The sequence below is a fragment of the Trichosurus vulpecula genome, chromosome 1 (assembly GCF_011100635.1).
Source record: "Trichosurus vulpecula isolate mTriVul1 chromosome 1, mTriVul1.pri, whole genome shotgun sequence".
Taxonomy (NCBI): Eukaryota; Metazoa; Chordata; class Mammalia; order Diprotodontia; family Phalangeridae; genus Trichosurus; species Trichosurus vulpecula.
Genome location: NC_050573.1, coordinates 147,533,271 through 147,553,923, shown reverse-complemented (window position 1 = coordinate 147,553,923; position 20,653 = coordinate 147,533,271). Strand labels below are relative to the sequence as shown.

Sequence of the window (20,653 nt, the reverse complement as noted above, 5' to 3'; positions counted from 1 at the left end):
AATGCTATCTATATTTTGTTTGGTCCTAAATTCTTCCCTTATCCATAGATCTGACAGATAAACTATTTCTGCTCTCCTATTTTGCTCATAGCATCAGTCTTTATATGCAATCATTACCCATTTTGACTTTATGTTGGTATATGGTGTGAAATGTTGGTCTATACGTAGTTTTCTGGCATACTGTTTTGAATCTGTAACATTTAACTGGGTAGTAATGACTAACTGCCAGGTGGCAATTTTTCCCACAATCTGCACAAGGTCAGGGTCTCTGTGCATAGGTTTGGAACTCATCTTGTTCTGGCCACAGTCTTGGTCTTCTTTTAGTTCCTGTAAAGAGAAATGCCACACGCTCAAGCATCCCCTGGTCCCACCCTATCCCTAGTTTCCTATGCTGACCTTGTCTGAAAAATTGGGCTCACTGTGTTTTTCTTGAATGCCTTAATGAGGACTTAGACTAGTGCATTTTTGGATATTTGTGGAGAAGTCATCTCAGCACACTTAGCAGTCCTTCTTCCTGCTCTTCTACCATCTTGCCTCTACTCCTTTGCTGTCAGTAATTTTTTTTTTTTTGTGAAATTGTGAAAGATGATTGAGTATGGGTGAAATCGCAAAATTTGAGTGACAGTATCTTCCCCTTGCATGTTTCATCTTTCCTCACCGAGTTCTCCAGCAGATTGTGAGGTCTATGAGAGCAAAGAGGATATCTAGAATATATACTAAACCTTAATCTCTCTTCTGATCTCTATCACCAATTGCCTGCTTGGACATTTCAGACTGGATGTCTTATAGATATCTCTGGTAGGAACAACACCTGTTTCACAAAAGGTAGTTTAGCTTTTATCTTAAAAGTCAATTAAATTCTCCTGGAGACATAGTTTTTCCTGGGAACTAAGGTTTGAAACATTCACATAACTTCCCAGTAACCTAAGGCGAGGTCACAAATAGTCTGCCCTCTTTGGGTTTGACATCCTCCAGGTGACTTTAACTGTTACAATTTAGAGGTAGGGGCTCTGCTTTCAACTGAATCGGTACTGTATCCCTGCTCAATGTCCTTTCCATGGTAATGTTAAATATATTACTTTTGTTAAATATTTAAAAGTGGAGGAGAGGAGATGGATGCCACTAACTATAGGATTAATTTCCAGTAGATCATTTGTGAAGAAACAATAGTTCTTGGAGCCAGATGATACTGGGAGCTGCTGTGCCTTTACTGTGAGCAAGTCATGTTAGAATAACAGAATTTCTTTTCTGATAGACTTCTTGGTGGGTAGATCATGAGAATGCAGTAGACATAACTAGTTTAATTGGATTTCACTAAGGCAGATGGCAAAGTCTTTCATGATATCCTAGTTAAGAAGGTGATATTTGGATTGGATTGGATAATAGTACAGTTAGGCAAATTCTTTGCTGATTGAGAAACCATATCTAAAACTTCATATGTTTAAATTATTCTCATTAAGGGACTTGAATTCAGGTCATATGAGGTTTTGTTAAAAGAAGTGAGAAAGAGAAACCTTAGAGTGAAAAAGGACTTCAAATATTTGAAGGACTGAGTACATGACAGGGATTAGATTTATTCTATGGGGTTCCACAGTACAGAATTGGGACTAATGGACTGCTTGATTTTTTTTTTTTCGGATAAGCATCAGGTAGAACTAAATTGAAGTAAGTTCCCTTGTAGGAAGAATTGCATTGCCTTTCCCTAGACATTTTTCAGGAAAGGACATCACTTTTCCTATATTCTTATTTATTTCTGTTCGGTATTTGAACTAGATTACCTCTAAGGTCTATTGGAACTCAGAGATTCTTTGAATCTTTAACATCTGCACTGCCTCTGTACTAAAAATAAGTGAACCTAGTTATGGTGGTTGTGGAGACCATGAAAGAAAGTTCTTAAGATGCCCTTAATCTTATTATAGGAGCAAGGAAGCACTGTGCATATCTAGGGTGCATTCTCAACCACTTGTGCTGCTCCTGCAGTATTGATTCTTGGGGCAAAATTTAACTACATACTACATATTTGTGACATTTGTTAGCTGCTGCATCATGTGTAAAATATAAAGATGACACATTTCATTTGAAAATAATTTATTTTAGATGTGTATAAATCATTTAATTCATGCACACATCTCAGTCATTATTTCTCTCTTTACCTAAAGAAAAATAATGATCCACTTCATATTTCAGCTTAAGTTGATTAGCTTTATGGAGAAATTAGGATTTGTAGTGGGGAAATTATTAGATATTTTTATTCCTTTTTGGGGATCAGCAAATAAATCCTCTAGCTTCAGATAGCTATTGTAATTTTTTCCTATTAAGTTTGTGATCTTACTTCACTGAAATTTACTGGTAGCCACAATCTACTTGAATATATTGAAATTCATTTTCTGATGTATATTTTATGTCCCATAAGTTGTCAAGTGGACTAAGACTGTTCTTTGAAAAAATAAGATGAAAGTATGCATAATTCCCACTTACCTGAAATATTTACCAGTTTTCTTAAAGTGTATAATTTTGGTTTTCACAAAAATGATGTTGTCCTATGTTCTTTGTAAAAATTGTTAACAGTGAAGTGTTTTTAGGATAACAGTAACTCTTACTGTATTTTAACAATGTATTTTTTAAAAAATAGCACTTATTTCCTATCTGACCAACCCTGTGACATTAGGGAGATTGATATAGACATTCACAGTTCTCCATTTAATAATAACCACTGACATTTATATGACCTTTTAAAGTTTACAGAAAATCTCTCATCTGATCTTTACAACTTTGTGAGTTAATAGGAACACTATTATCCCCATTATACAAATAAGGAAACTGAGCTTTCCAGAAGTTTTGATTGATCATCATAGCCTGATGTATATTTACCTTAGAAGTAAACATATCCATACCAAGAGGAAAATGCCATGGAATTACAATAATCATAACAAAATATATGGATAACTTTCAAAATATTTGATATGCCAACTATAATTGATTCCAGTGATTTCTGTGTTACATTCAATGCAAATTATTACAACATCTGTCAAAAACTAACCTCTAGTATGGAAATCTTTTAACATATTACACTTAATAAACTATTTAATATATAAACTACCTTATTGTTTATATTAAAAACTAAAAATATTCAGTGTTCTCTAGCCATTCTAACCAAAACTTTAATAAGTAGACATTGCATTTAAAAAATGACACAATCCAGCAGTTATTTGGTAAGGCTAGCATAATCATAAATTTACCATCCATGCTTTTTCCAAAATACTACCCATATTGTTCTCCCCGGACCTGTTGCAGGGATGACTATATCCAACTGCTGAGGTCTCCCTTTATGTGTTTGATGGAACACTTGGCTTGCTAGGCTACAGCTGTGTGTTTATGTGCAGTGCACACCTGCAGGGGCCTGACAAATAGCTGTAGTATGCAGGGATACAAAATTACCCTGGCAGTGCTGCAAATAAGGAAGTTTCTGTTTTGAAGTCCATATGTGTGTGTGTTTGAGATGCCAGCTGGTATATTTATGTTGCATTGCACAGATGTAAAACTGCCAACTGATTTTATACCAAATAAAGTCTAATCTTTTTTATATATATTTGGTGTCAGAGTTATGAAGTGGTACATAAGAATGTTCTCACAACTTAGTCCTTTAAAAATAAAAGCTGATGCTAAAAAAATTATGAACTCATGATATAGTTAAAAAAGAAAGATAGCACAGAAGCCATTTCCTCAGTAGTATGCTAATGTGTAATAAAGATTTTATTGATATGTTGTTATTATATGTAAGTAATGATAAACCTTTGATTTATTGAATGGATAAATGATACATATTCTCTTTTGTTGGTTCACTTCAGTTACCTTTAGTTTGGAATACAATTTATGAGTTCTGAAATGTGAAAGCCACATTTATATAGTTACTTTAAAGCTTTGGTCTTCCTATTTTTCAAGTGCACTTAATTTTAATAGGTCGAAAGTTTTCAGAATAAAACATAGACCCATACTGTATGTTTTAGCAATATACTTGCAATTTATTCTAGAAATACTATGACATATTGCATTCCAAAAATATTTCCCAAGTATGTGGCAATATGACTATCAATATCATATAGCATAAGATGAATTTAAAGAGTATTCTACGTCTTGTTATTTTGTGTTTTTCTCAATTTTCCTTGCAGATGAAATAACAGATATTGGGGGCTAGGGATTGGAATTAAACTGACATAGTTAGAGAATTGATGGTATATATAATAATTTTTCAAGTTTCTTCTTTTGTGTCCCTTAACTATAGTTTCTGTTTTTGGTGGTGCTTGTTTGGTTCTGCTATCCCTGTGGATAGTGTGTGATTTAGTGAATTTCTGTTAAGAAATTGTAATCTTCTACCACTAATAACAGTTTACTTTTTCATGGAATTAATTAAGAAGTGGAATATCTTTTGAGGAATATTTTTCAGCGAAAGTTAATGTTTTCTTCTGTTTGATATAGTACACATAAAGAGAAATTTTTAATGTTGCATATGTTATTGTCATTTTTTGATCCATTTTACATTTCCATCATTTATTTAACTTGCTGTTATTCTCTTTTCTTTTGTCACGTGTTTATACAAATGCAGAAGTATAGGGGAGAGTTTCCAAATGTTTATTAGAACTATGCGAAATTTCTGGTTAGCCAACTTTTGAGGATGCTTTCAGAGTAAAGCAGCTGTTATTTTCATTCAAACTGTGCATTTGAGTCATGTATAAAATACATGAAAGTTAAACTTTCAAATGTATCTTTATAATATTTGGTCCTTCCTATAGAATGTTTGTGTGTTATGTTATGATGATTTTTCATTTAATCCCAATCTTAATATAAATGTATAAAATTGCCAGTAATCATTATTATTTGAAAGACTACCCCCCATATATTGTGTGTGTGTGTGTGTGTGTGTGTGTGTGTGGTGTATGTTAAATATGATTTCATCTGTATCTGGAATGGGAACAACTCTCCATGTCCTCAGAACATAGCCGTCTACAGCTTATTCTCTCCAAGTTTCTGACAGTTCTCTGAAGACTTATGAGTGTCTTGCCTATGGTCACACAGCTTGTGTCACATTTAATTTGAACATTGCTCATAGGATGTGTTATGTTCTTTCGAACTGGATGAATAGCCTCTATGCATTGTAATGAACTGAAGTGTATATGTGATTTTTTCTCTGGCTCAATTGTCCTTTTTAACTACTTCTGTCTGATTTAAGAAGGAAAATATTGATTCACAAAGGCCTTATATTGTCTATTGTTTCTAGTCTCAAAACATGAATGTAGACTTTGGGAGAAATTGTGTGAGAAGTAGAATGATCACATATAAAACACCCAAATTTCTTCTCTTTGTGCCTGACATGAGTAATTCTATAAGTAGTCCAGCTAAATCACCTTGTTGAAACAAATTGACAGAGAAATTCAGAGAAGCTGATAGAGTTCCAATAAGCATGTGCAGTGGGGGGATGGTGGAGAGGATGTTGATTTGGGAAGAAGGAACCCTTCCTTTGTGAAGGGGAATAGGAAATTTGAACTCTTAGCATAGTCCATTTTTCAAAAAAAAAAAGTTCTGAAGAAAGGACTAAACCTCAAATATAGTTCCAAGAGGACACACTCTTTTATTATTCTCCATCTCTTACTTGGTTCTTTAGTGCCAGGGCCGACCCTCTTCTAGGAGGGTATCACTTCAAACACTACTGCCGCCACTGCAGGTTGGAAACACATGATTGAAGGCTTCTAGTGCTCAGCTCATGCCCAGATGGCTTTCAATAACTATAGCCAGTAATTTCTTCAAATTGCTCAGTTTATCAGCAGCACATGTCATCAATCCTGAAGTGGTTGCTCAAGTCAAACTGCAGAATCTTGAGCTTACAGACGCAGCTGCAAACAGGTGAACAGGCAGAAAGTAATTTGTGCAGCTTGGTGGCTGTCAGACGAAAGACAGACAATCTGTGTTTAAAACAGATTGCAGGCCCAGCTTGGGCCAGACAAAAGAGATTTCTCCAACTGCAAATAATTCCAAGGTTAACATATTTTCCTTTCTGCCATTAGGTGATTTGTTAAAATTGGAAACAATGAACATTATAAATCTACACAGAAACTAGAGACAAGATGAAAGGGAAAGGCAGATCACTAAATAGGTTTACATCCTCCTTTCCAAAGAGGTACAACTGGCATTCATATAAACTGCTTTCTCACAAATTTAGCCAAGTAATAAAATAATTCTTTGAAACTCACAGGAATAGTTGTGCCTTTATGTGAACATGTCCTCAAGCTGCTGTGATGTAAAAAGGGCTAGTGATATAAAAAATAAAGCACAAGCTTAATGTTAGAAATGTTTATATTAAACATTTTAGCTTCAAAAAGTTGAGAGAAAGTAATGCACTTCCCAGGTAAGACAAACTTGTATTTCTTTTTACTTTTGAAATTTTGAATTTTTCTTTTTTTGCCAAAATTATTTCTCTGAGTATGAACTTTTGATTTAAATTACTGTGAGATCTACTAAAAAGAAGCTTGTATTAGATGTCACGAGTTTCAATACTAAATAATGTGGAATGTGTGCAAAATCTTTTTGTGTGGAAAAGATTTTCCAGAGCTAGTACAATTAAACAGTTTATCCTTTTAATTTGTTTTTCTTTGATTCTGCCTTTGGAACATGACTCTGTGAAAGTCATCTTTTAGAAAAGTACCATCCAAGGATTAAAGCTGTGAAATAGCTTATCCAAGAATCTCTAAACTGATGAACTTTGTCAGAATAATCTGAATCAGCATAGTATTATCAGCTATTATTAGGCTATGTAAGTACTTGCTCAGAAAATTAAACAGGAAAAAAAAAGACCATTTTATGTTACCTTGATGAAGACTAATAGAAAACTAATGAAGCAGTTGTGAGGTCAGTTGAAGTTTATATAGCCCATGAGAAGGAAAAGGATTAGACCTTTTGTGTTCGTATTGACCAAAAGTAATACTCATGATTTGGAGAACAATATAAGTATTTGTCTGATAAATCTTTATTTGGCATCAGTATTTGGCAGTTGTTGGTTTTGTTTTTTTTACTTCTCTACAATAGAGTAATTCTAAAAACTTGATGGATGGAGACTCCGCTTTGCCACTAGTTGGCTTTTCAATAATGTTATAAATACCCTCCCCACTACCCTCCTTACATGTCCAGATGCTCATTTTTCCTTTCAATCCTGATACAGCCTCTTTTGAGTAGGAGAGCCCTGAAAGGGGCCGAGGAACCACTTGCGCTGCAACTAGTTTTAGCCCGTCTTTGGGCTGAAGATGGGTTGGAGGAAATAACAGGTTTAAGCTATGATTAGAGTTACCACATTTAGGATTTTAGTTCCTATCTATTGTTTTAAGATTTAAAAAAAGCATTTTTCATGGCATCCCTCCGAAGTATCTCAAACGATTATCTCCATTTTAGAGAGGAGAAAATTGAGGCTAAAAGATATGTTATTTCTTCTTGTCATATAGCCTAGAATTATTAAACCCAGATTTCTTGACTCTCCTGCTCTTTATGCTGTGCCAACTTCTCAATTGTTGACCCAGTTTGGGTTGGGGGCTTCACTAGTAACACCTGCTATCTAAAAAATTGACTTTTGCTGCTTTTTATTGGTATTTCAGTGTCTGATGGCAGCTTGTCTTAGGTAGCTTTGTAGTGCTTTCTTTTCTAAAAATTCTCTTTCTCCAACTAGATTTTAAGTTCCTTGAGGTTATGCAATATTCCTCATACATTTCTCTGTATCCTATGAGATCTACCTTGTGCGTTATATGTGTTCAGTAAATATTTATTGATTTAACACTGGTGGCAGACAGCTTCTCTCATGCTGCCGGTCTTATATCTCATGCTGGGAGGATTCACTTTGGTGGGGTACCACCAAGGGGCAGTATGGAGCTGTTGCCTTAAATGTATTTTTATCTTTCAAATGGGTGATATGGCCATGTAAATAAGAAGCATAGTAACATAGCTAAGAATATTTATGATATTTTTCCTTACCTGTCCACCTTATTCTTCCCCTCCATGAGGATGGAGACCACTCTTTACCTGAGATTTGTGCCTGGTACAGTACAGCAATACTTTGTACACAGTAGGTACTTAATAAACATTTGTTGACTTAAATTAATCTAACATTAAAATCACCTCCATTCATGATTATTATAGTTATTAATGCAATGACTAGAGTATTTATGTTTAGAGAAGGACTTGGTAGTCTGGTGGAGGTAAACCTTAAGACAACCTTAGAGCAAAGTCTATTCTCCTTCCCGTATGAGCCTTCAAGAGGCAAAATTATCTCAGTTTTGCTTCCCAGGGTGGCCATAATAATTTTAACAACAGGTTGCCTAGGAGTAGGTTCACTCATGAAGGTAGCCTAAATTGCCTCTTTCTATTTTCCTGCATGGGGTATGCAAAGAGTATTTGACTACCAGCTATACAAATTTTGTTACACTTGTGAAAATATACGTTAGTGTCTTTTATCAAACATAGTTAATGTGCATGCATGTATTGTGTATACTCATTACTAAGGTAAGATTAGCACCTTCAAAAAGATTGTTTCAATTTGACCTGTTGAATAAAGTGAATACTTTATTTGGGGGACAGGGGAAGAAGCACTCATGCGGGTTGCTGTCTGCAGTCCAAATTGCTGATCAGAGAGTCTTTATATGCACTGGTAATGTGCTGTACAATATAAGCTGAAATATATTCCACAAGGGAGGAAAATGGAATAGGTTACATACGCTGTTCCTGAGTGCAATGAATATAAAACTCCATTACTCACTGTAGGCAGGTGCTTTTTATAGGAGGCTTTAAAGAAACATAAAACTGCTGGTGAAATGATTGGTTTGTACAGATACCATTTAGCTTCCAGTGCTTCGACCAGATAAAGAGGCTAAGAATATTCCTGCAAACATTTCTTTAATGATTCAGGGATTAAAGGTTAATATCCTTCTGGTGTAAGAAACTGTCAATCTAGACACAGTAGTACAGGATACGAAAATTGCTAGTAACTTGGTAGTGAAATAGATTATGTTTAAGGGAGGAAACAAGGAACTTTTTTACATTTTCCTTTGTGTACTAACATGGAATTCTGTTTATCGCTGTTATTTAAATTACATATGTAAATTTTAATATTACTTTGGAAAACTCTAAAACTTTTATCATGTTATAATTCCTGTATTCAGTGGGCACAGAGAATTTTATTAAATCCTTTAATCTTACTCATTTTTTCAAGATGCAGTAATCCTTTTAGGTTATTAGTACAGAATTGCAAGTGATTATGGAAAATAATGAAACAGAAAGCATCTAACCCATCCAGAAATGTTTGTATGTCTTTTCTTGCCACATTTGCTACTGACAACCTTTTCTTTCTTGTCACTCTCCTGTAGATAGCATAAACATCGTCTAGTGGTTGACAAATGAAGTTTTTCCGTGATGAAACAATGTCTCAGAAATATTCAGTACAAAGGGGAATAAATAAGAAAAGTTTTTAAAAATTAAAGTTCTCACAGTTCATATTAAGTCTATTCTGTTTTTTTTAAGGGCTTGAAATGTGAGCTAGTGGTTATTTTCATAGCTGCACCAGGTACTATGCAATGATCTGGAAAAGTTGATTTCTCCAGGGTACTTGAATATTTTGAAAGAGTGTGGATATTCTCCATGAAGTGGACACTTTGTGCTTTTTTCCCCTGGTATCAACAAGCAGTTATTTAATTATTATGCTCAGCATGCCTGTTATGTTAAGTATTGCTATTCTAATAAAAGTGTGTGCCTATTATTATAAGTATCATGAACAAAAACCCCATTTAGGTGTTTTAATGGATAGCGTGAGGAGAAGAGAAATTTGTCCTTTGATTAATCTGAAGAGACTTCCTGGAGTAGGTATGATTTGAGATAGTTTTAAGAGCTATTTGGATTTGGGATAGGGAAAGGTAATCATTACTATATTTGGCTCTATTTGGTAAAGGTAGGAGTGAGATGAAGAGGCTATAAAAGACTTTTAAGTAGATGGGACTGAAGTAAAAGGAGAGGAGGCATCTGTGTGCTTCTGGAAGACAAGCAAGACCTTTTCAGTGCTATATAGATTAATTCATATAGCTTGTGTGGAATGGGGCTGGGAATTGCACTTGGTTTTCATTGTCATTAGGAGCTCCTGGATGAGGAAACTCTCTCTATTAACGTAGTACAGTTGCATCTCCATAACACTGAGAGTCTAGAAAATGCATGTCTCTGTCCACATTTAAGTTTTTCACTCCTGTTTCGGAAGTGACATGTTAATCTTCCTTCTTTTGAACTTGTGCTTGATTGGGGTTCCAAAGTCTTTCAGAGTGTTTTGCTTTAAAATATTTTTATCACTGTTAAATTGTTTCCTAGTTCGTTTCGTCTTTGTCAGTCAGAAACGTCTTCCCAGTGTTCTCTGAAATGTTCATTTGTAATTTTTTTATGTTACATTATCCTTCCATTATATTTATATAGTCCAATTTGTTTAGCCATCCCTTAATAGAGGACATCCCCTTGGTTTCAAATTTTGGCTACTATGAAAAGAGGTACTATAACTTTTTTAAACTTATTTACTTCTCTTTTTCTTAAATTTCTTCTGAGTATGCTTAGTAGTAGAATAATTGGGTCAAAGGGTATGCACACCTTGGTAACTTTCGGGGCACACTTTCATATTGTCTTACAGAATCGCTGAACCAATTCATAGCTTCACCAATATGCTGTTTTCCCACAGCCTCTCCAACATTTATCCTTTATTCTTTGTCATCTTTGCCATTCTCATAGGTATCAGGTGGAACCTAAGAGTTGCTTTAACTTTCATTTCTTTAATTATTAATGGTTAGAGTAGTGGTGTCAATCTCAAATGCTTTGACCTACCCATTAGCAGTGAATGTTACACTAATAGCTGAGTCTGTCTGTATTCATGCAAGGTTGTATTTTATAAGCAGGCTAATATTGTCCCTGAGTGAATCTTGGAAGATATGCTCTCATATATTTTATATATTTCATAGTTATTTTGAGTAGAGTTTATCCTTTTAGTTCTCCTGGGTATTTGTTTTTGTTTTTTCTTTTTGTTTGTTTTCTAGTAATGCTGAAATTTATGTGGATTTAGCCAGTGTACCTTGCAACTTTGCTCAAGTTATTAATTATTTCATTTAATTTGAAGTTTTCCCTTCAGAAATGCTATAGATGCATCTTAGAAACTCTGCTATGTTGTTTCATTATTGTCATTTTTTAATGACATCCTCTATTGTTTCTGTAATTGTTCTTTGACTCAATTGTTTTTAGAATTTATTATTTAATTATGTTCCTTCTTTGAAGACAATTATTGAATATAATTTAATTGCATTATGACCAGTATATGATGTGTGTAGTATTTCTGCTTTTCTTCATTTTCTTTAAAGAAATCTTATGTGCCAGTATATTATCAGTTTTTGTAAAAGCTTTTCCAAATGTTTATTCAGTCCTCCTCAAACTTTCTATTGCATCCCCTCTCTGTTATTTCTTATCTCATTGAAAAAGTTGAGGCATTGTGCCAAGATCATCTTCTTCTCCCCTCCTTACATCATATTAGATGCCTTCTCCTACTATCTCTTCCTTCACCTCTGTTTCACATGAAGATGTGACCCTTCTCCATTCCATCCTTTCTTCCGGATTGACCTCTATTCTCTCACTAATCATCAGTCTCTCTTAGTCTAATTTTTGATTTCTTGCTGCCTACAAACATGCCTATGTCTCTCTATCCTTAGGAAACCCTCGCTTGATCTGTGCATCCCTCTTAGCTAAATCTGTGCCTTTATTACCTTTCCTCTCATTCCCTTCTCTTTTTTAAAATTAAATTTTATTTTTAAATGAAAATCAGCATTTCTCTTTGTCCACCTTCCTCCCAACCCCCACTGAAAAGACAAGAAAAACAAAACCCCGTTATAAAAATGTTGTTGTTTAGTGTTTTTCATTTGTGTCTGACTCTTCATAACCCCTTTTTGGTTTTTTTTTTTGGCAAAGATATTTTTGCCAGTGGCTATTTGCCAGTTCCTTCAGCTCATTTTTACAGATAAGGAAACTGAAGCAAACAGGGTTTAAATGACTTTCCCAGGATCACACAGCTAGTAAGTGTCTGAGGTTGGGTTTGAACTCCTGACTCCAGGCCAGGCACTCTATCCACTGCACCACCTACCTGCCACTATAAACATGTACAACCAAGCAAAAATACCCACTTCCATGTCCCACTTTAGTCATATGAAAACAAACAAAAAGAACTGTTGCAATCACTTTTTTATGAGGAGATAGAAAGTATGTTTCTTCATGAGTCCTCTGGAAATCATGGTTGGTCATTGCTTCAGTCAGATTTCCTAAATATTTCAAAGTTGTTTGTTTTTCCATTGTTGTCATTAATACACACATATACATACATACATACAAATTATATACAGGAATATGTATATGTCCTGTGTATTCCTATGTATGATAATTTTCCTGTTTTTACTCACTTACTCTGTTTTCCTTGTTTTCTCTGAAACCATTCCATTCATCCTGTCATACAGTATAGTAATCTTCTACCACATTCACAGTTGTTTAATTTGCATTTCTCTAATTATTGGTGATCTGCAGTGTTTTTTCATATGGATAATGGAAAGCATGGGTTTCTTCCTCTGAAAATTGCATGTTCATATCGTTTTGACTGTCAACTGGGAATTGACTCTTATTCTTAGAAATTTTATTCAGTCCCTCTTATATCTTAGAAAATGAGACCTTTATCAGTAAAACTTGCTACAAAGATCCACCCCCACCCTACATTTACCTGCTTCTCTTCTGATTTTAGCTGTATTAGTTTTGTTTGTGCTAAAAATGTTTAAATCGTATATAATCAAAATTATCCATGTTACTTTCTGTGATTTCTCGGTCTCTTATTTAATTATGAGCCATTTCTTTATCCATAGATTTAACAGATAATTCTTCCTTGCTCCTCTAATTTGTTTGTGATGTCTCCCTTCACGTCTAAGTCGTGTCCATTTGGAGATTATTTTGTTACATTTTGTTAAATATTGGATTAGACCTAGTTTCTGCTCAACTACTTTCCAATTTTCCCAATAGTTTCCCAAATATTTTGTTTTTCCCTGTTTATTCTCTCAGCTTCTTTTTCTTTTCTTATTACTGTAGCTAGCGTTGTAGTATCATTTCATATAATGGTGACAAGTACATCTTTGCTTTACTTCTGATATTATTGGAAAGGTCTTTAGTTTAACTCCATTACAACTAATGCTACTTTTTGGTTTTTGATAGATGATGTTTTCAGATATGTCCACCTCTTCATGACCCCATTTGAGGTTTTCTTGGCAAAGATACTTCAGTGGTTTGCCATTTCCTTGTCTAGCTCATTTTACAAATGAGGAAATGAGGCAAACAGGGTTACATGATTATTGCCGTGTCACACAGCTTGTAAGTGTCGGAGGTCAGATTTGAACTCAGAAAGATGAGTCTTCCTGGCTCTAGAGCCAGCCCTCTATTCACTGCGCCACCTTCCTGCCCCTTTTGATAGATACTTCTTATGATATTGAGGAAAGTTGTATTATTCCTATGCTTTCTAATTACTTTAAGAGGAATGGGTGTTGTGCCTTGTCAAAAGGATTTTCTGTATCTATTGATATAATCCCATGTTTTTTTTGTATTAATACAGTCAGCTATATGTTTCTATATGTTTATAGTTCTAATATGAAAGCAGCCCTACATTCCTATTATGAATCCAGCCTGGTCATAGTATATAATTTTTTGTTATGTTGCTGAAATTTCTTTGCTAATATTTTCTGTAAAATTTTGCATCAATATTAATAATATTGCTCTACAATTTTCATTCTTTGACAAAAAGGTCCTTCCTGAGAGCCTTTAATGCTAGTAGTGCCTTCTCAATGTGAACAAGCAGTTTTCAAAAGAAGAAATCAAAGCTACCAGTAGTCATATGAAAAATAATCTAAAATCATTAATAGAGAAATGCAAATTAAAACTCTGAGGTACTACTTTATACCCATCAGATTGACTAACATGACAAAAAAGGGAAAATAACAAATGCTGGAGGGGATGTGGAAAACAGATAAACTAGTGCACTGTTGATAGAACTGTGACTAGTCATCCTGGAGAACATTTGAAATAATGCCCAAAGGGCTATAAAACTATGCCTACCTTCTGACCCAGTAACGCTGATACTAAGTCTGTATACAAAGAAATCAAAGAATAAAGCAAAGGACCTATAATATTTATATCAGCAGTTTTTGTGATGGCAAAAAGAAAACAAATTGGAAATTGGGGAATTTCCATCATTTGGGGAATGGCTGAACAAGTTGTGTATATGATTGCAATGGATACTATTTGTACTATAAGAAATAACAAGGGGAATGATTTCAGAAAAACCTGGGAATACTTATTTAAACTGATGCAAAAGAAATGAACAGAACTAGGAGGACATTATATGTAGTAACAGCGATATTGTAAGGATGAGCAACTGTGAAAGACTTAGCTCTAATCAATACAATGATCCAAAACAATTCCAAAGGACTCATGATGAAAAATGCTATCCACCTCCAGAGAAAGAACTGATGAATGCAGTGCAGGATGAAGCATATTTTATTACTTTCTTTGTTTTTCTTGCTTTTAATTTTGCTAAATAGCTAACATAGAATTATGTTTTGCATGACTTCATATGTATAATGGGTATTATATTTCTTGCCTTCTCAATGAATGAGGGAGGAGGAAGAGGGAGAAAATTTGGGACTGAAAACAAAAAGGTTCTTTTTAAATGTTAGTGCCTTCTCTCTTTTGATCATCTCCAATTTGCCATGTATATATCTTGTTTGTACATAGTTGTTTTCATGTTTTCGTGAGAGAGAGAGAGAGAGAGAGAGAGAGGGTGCTTAACACTTATTTAATAATTGACTGACTGTGAAGTGGCCCATTCTGAACCTTGTAAAGAATGTCCCTTCCTCAGACTTTGAGCAGTATATAAGGAAGAAATGTAAAGAAGTTGCTTAATCAATTTGAGAAGATTATGAAGCATTGGTCCTTGAATTAAGACAACTATAATCTATGCTCTGGTTAATGGTTGTGAGAATCGGTCACACCACAGAAAAAGCAACAGCAAAAATAAACTTAATTAAAGGCTATTAAAAAGAAAACTGCATTTTGTGAAGGGTATCACAGATAATGAACTAATATCAATACTAACATATAAGCACCAAATTGCATAGAATTTAAAATAATAAAAATAAATCATTTACAAAGAGTAAATAGAAGACCTCAATTCACCCCTCTCAGACTAGAATAAATCTATCTTTTAAAAAAGAAGTGAAGGATAGATATTTTTAAATAGAATTTTTAAAAGTTAATGGTAACTCTAGAGGTTATTGAATAGAAATAAAAAGGAGTGTGTGTCTAAATATACATACCTATGTATGTATGTGTATCTATATCAGCTATGCATGATACTTTTACAGAAGCTGACCATGTATTAAAACAACCCCACAAACGCTGAAAAGCAGAAATATTAAATGTAACTTTTATAGGCCACAGTGATATAAAAATTATATTTAATGAAAGGTCAAGGATAAAATGCCAAAAAATTAATTGGAAACTAAATGTAATAAAATGTGAGTCAAAAAAACAAATCATAGAAACAGTAATTTCATTAGAGATAATGACGAGACATCAAAACAAAATGTTGGGATCCAGTCAAAGCAGTGTTTAGGAACAATGTTATATCTCTATGTTATATGTTAGGAACAATGTTATATCTCTAATCAACTAAAATACCTAGAACATCAAATTTAAAACCTCTATTAGACACCAAAATTACAATCTTATAAATCGAAGAAGACACTAACAAAATTGAAAATAATAATAACAACAGTAATGAAATTTGGAGCTGGCTTTTCTTAAAAGAATTATAACTAATAAACATTAGCTAACTTGATTTTTTAAAAAGAAAACCAAATAACCATATCAAAAATAGAAAAAAAATGATTCACATCTAATGAAGAATGAAATTATTAGGAACTATTTCACCTAATTATATGAAATGAGTTTGAAAATCTAAATGAAGAGATGAATATTTACAAATTTAAAAAGTCTAGATTAACAAAAAAAGGAACAGAGGAGTCAATAACTTAATCTTTAAAAAAAAAAAAAAGAAAGAAAAGAAAACTAAAAAGAAATTGCAGAAGCAAATGGACTCCCAAAAGAAAAAATTCAGGACAACAATGATTTACAGGCAAATTACATCATTTGAAAATCAATGCCTATGCTCCATAAACTATTTGAAGAACAAAAAAAGAATTGGCATTTCCAAATTCTTTCTATGGTATATAGAAGGACTTAATACCTAAATCAGGAAGAGTCAAAACAAAGAATGAAAATTGTAGAGCAATATCATTAATATTGATGCAAAATTTTACACAAAATGTTAGCAAAGAAATTTCAGTAACATAACAAAAAATTATTTACTATAACCAGGCTGGATTCACAATAGGAATGTAGGGCTACTTTAATATTAGAACTATAAACATATGTAAACATGTAGTTGACCGTGTTAATACAAAACATAATCATAGGATTATATCAATAGTATACAGAAAATCCTTTTGACAAGGTACAGTTCTCCTTCACATAATCAATAACATAGTGACAGTGGCCTTCTTAGTGTTTTTTTTTGACAGGGTATTCCCGTCTCTTAATCCCATGCCTTTTTACTGGCTAAAATGCTCGTTTCTCACTTTCACCTCCTGGCTTCCCTGGTTTCGTGACTCCGCTCAAATCATCTTTTGCAATAGCCTTTTCTCAGTCTCCCCCAAAATTATTGTCTTCTCTCTAAATGACCGTATATATGCATATTATATTTATACATACATACATATATACATGTATATATGGGTATATATGTATATATATATATATATTGTATATGCAGAGTTGTTTGTGTGCTCTCATTAGAATGTAAGCTCCTTGAGAGCAGGATCATGATTTTTTTTTTGTCTCCCCAGAGTTTTGTGAAGTACGTGTCACTTAGTAAATGCTGGTTCACCAACTTACAAATTGATATAAATATTGAATAGTATCAGTCAGTGTTAAGTACACATCCATGTATACTGTGTACACATTTGTGTGATTCCTTTAAAAAACTTCTGTGAGATTTTCATCTAGCTATATTTTTTATGTTTTCTTTATTGGAATACAAATATTTCTGTTTCTCTCTTTTTTTTTCTCTTTTATTTGTTCAGTTGCTAACTTCACTATTTTCCTAATATCATCTTTCGCTATTAATTTTAGGTATCCACATGAGGGATTAACAGTTTGTTATTATTTGATAGAAGATTATCCTCACTATTCAATTCTCTTTCTCTTCCTTTTGCCTTTATTTTTGACTACTATTGAAATTACTGTAAGATGGAGGGGAAATCCACAATCGTTTGTCATTATGAGCTCTGTCTTCTATTAGAATAGGCTATTAAGATTTTATTATAATGTGTTTTCTTTTTCTGTTATTTGAATTTGTAGTAGTTTAAAAAATATTAGCTTTAAGCCCCTTATTCTTTTAAGTTTGCCCCAGAACAAATTCTGACCAACTAGTATTTCAGATATCAAAATTTCTATAAAATATGGATCAATAAATGCATTGCTTATTAAAATGAGAACCTTAAATACTATTGACATTAGACTGAATGAAAAATTGTGTAGACAGGTATTTAGTAAGCCTATCTTTGCAGGATTGCCGATTGACTTTTAACTTTGACCTCCAATGACACCTCTGCTGTTTCACTTATTTCTCAGCCTCTTATAGGAAAGAGTGTAAAAAGCACTTTCCTGTGTCAGATAGTTTGATAATTACCTAATATATTTTAAGATATGGACTAGTATGAAACCACTAAACCCACTTTTTTCTTATGACCAAAAGCTGAGTATTTTCCAAGTGCTGTTAAGTGCTGAGTATGATAGAAATCATGATAAATGATCATAAATTAAAACAATTAAATTCATCTACAAAGATGCTTTTAGGTATGCCCCAGTTTCAGTTTATAAATCCTGACTGCAATAAAAGCCTTTGAGACAGTAATTTGGGAGCTTCTATGTGCAAATGAATTCATCTCCTGAAGAGAATGGGAAAGATGAATGAGTTCTTTATCTTGTTTTATATTTCGTAGTTTACATGCTGTTTGAACTTGATATTAGCATATGATAGATGGCATTGGGGTATTTAAGCAGTCAATTTAAGTAAAGGGTAAAGGGAAGTTGAATGTTTAATTTTGTCTTATTTTGTACTCTTCAGGACATGTTGAAATTTTAGATGTTGCATCATAAATATCAAGTACTGAAAAAGAATCAGAAATGTATCATAAATTCACATAATCACTGTTCCAGATTTAGAAATGCAGTTGCTCATTTTGAATTAAGTCACTGGAAGGCAGCTTGTTGCTAGAAAGAGTACCAGAGTATCAAGACCTGGGTTCAAATTTTGGCCTCTGCCACTAACTCTGTGCAAGAGACTGGACAGTGAGACTTTCTGGCTTTAGTTCATCTATAAATGAAGTAGTTGGGCTGATACTCTCTAAGGTCCCTTCCATCTGTAAATCTGTGATCTTATGATCTGGCAAATAAAAGAAATATATGGGCTCAAGAAATGACATCCATAATTAGAAAAAAAGGCAAATATCTTTAATGTATTCAGTTGTGACCAATAATAAAAATTTATCTACTGACTTTGTTAGTCATTCACAAGAATCTGTAACGTGAAGGATAATCAATCTCTCTCTCTCTCTCTCTGTGTCTCTCTCTCCTCTGTCCTCTCTCTCTCTCTCTCTGTCTGTCTCTCTCTCTCTCTCTGACTAACATGAGGCATGAGGAGAAAAGAAAAGGTCTTGTAACAGGAATATTCATTTATACTTAAATGTAGACACATGTGAATTATGTATACATATATAATGACTTTTCAGTAGGTATAATGTCCTTTTCTCTTATCCCTCAACCTTAATCCTATCCATAATTTGAGACCTGTTTCAAATTCTATCTAGCTTTTCTCTCTTACTGGTCCCGCTACCTTTCCTCAAATCCTATACTACTTCTAAATCGCAGGCTTCTTTAGGATAAGTGTCTATAGCCAATAGAATGTCAGCTCTCTGAGAAAAGGGACTACGTTGTGTTTATCTTTACAGCTCAAGTTTAGGATAGTGGCAGGATGTAATAGGCAATAAATATTGAAAAGAATTGGAAATTAAGCTAACCCCACTTAGCAAATACTTGGCATTCAATAAATACTTATTGGTTGGTCAATTGAAATATAATCTTTTTTACATTTATTTGGGAAGCATATATGGCAACCTTAATTATTAACATGTAGATTATTTACTATTTAAAAATTCTGCTTTGTCATCCTTTCAGATCCTTCAGACTACTGTTAGGGAGTCTAAGCTACAAAATAATTTTATTTAAAATTTAAGTGAAATTAATTAGGAAAATGTTGCACTTCCTAGGTTATATATAGCATAAATATCAAAGCTATATATAACTATTTTAAAAAGTATCTATTTCTGAATAAACTGCTTTTCTACATAATCTTGATAGTTGACTGTATAAATATAGTTATTACAGATCATATATTTTAAAATTGCATTCTCTCACCTCCTAAACACCAAACTATGAAACATAGCACAAATATTATAAGAACATCTGAGGTAGATAATTAAAGCATAATTAAGTTTAAATGCCTTGGTGAAGGAATATAAAAATTATTTAAATTCAACCAGCTAGTACATTTGCAGTTTTCTTTTATTAGGTGTGAAATCTAAGAATCCCTTGCCAACTCTTGAGGGCTCAATCCAGAATGTTGAATTGAAGTACTGCAGCACATCATTGGTCAAATGTGCCTCTGGGACCGTGGGATCAATAAAAATTTGTGCCAAAGCCCCAGGTATGTGCAGCTGGACCATGTAAAACTTTATTGCCTGTATAGGAGAATTGGCCTTGCTTTTTACAAGGAGTGTTACTGAAACAAGAATTTACTCATTGTTCCTATGAATCAGAGGGTTTTTAAATTTTATTTCTCCTTTTTCCTTTTTATTTTGCCAGGATGATGCTACTTGGCTTAATAAATTTTTTTTAATTTAAAAGTTCTATTATTTTTAAGATTGATTTTGAAGAAAATTAGAGGAATTATTTTTAAAGAGTTCCTTGAAAATGTATACATTTTTTACACCAAATCTCAATGTAAGTTTGTGCGATATATGTATATACATGCATGCATATGTATTATGCATATATACTAGCTGCAAAAACACTTTTAAAGCTTTTTTTTTTCCTTCACTAGAATGCTTGGGAGGAAAACTGACCATTACAGACAACTAGATGTAGCCTTTTAATATAATGATATGTGAGAAAATCTCAAAAAAAGAAGTTAATGTTACTCATTTTAAAAATAATCTGTATTGAGAAGCTGGTCAACTTTCTTATCACCTTTTATTATTTTTTTATACCTTGATTCACATTAAACTCCATTAACTTTCAGGTTTGAATTATAAAATATGTTTAAATTGGTTATTTTGATTCCCCTTCCCCCCCCCCCTTTTTTTTTTAAATTCTATTTGTTACAAGGCCTGGCTTTCTAGGGTGG

The 20,653-nt window shown here is 33.4% G+C and overlaps 1 protein-coding gene across 1 annotated transcript in view; it reads left to right on the top strand.

Annotated features, from left to right (window-relative positions):
* VPS13B (vacuolar protein sorting 13 homolog B) overlaps positions 1-20,653 on the top strand; it is a 1,100,792-nt gene that overhangs the window by 269,991 nt on the left and 810,148 nt on the right. The window contains 1 exon segment of the mRNA XM_036759288.1: positions 19,820-19,954. Coding sequence (XP_036615183.1) covers positions 19,820-19,954 — 135 coding nt within the window.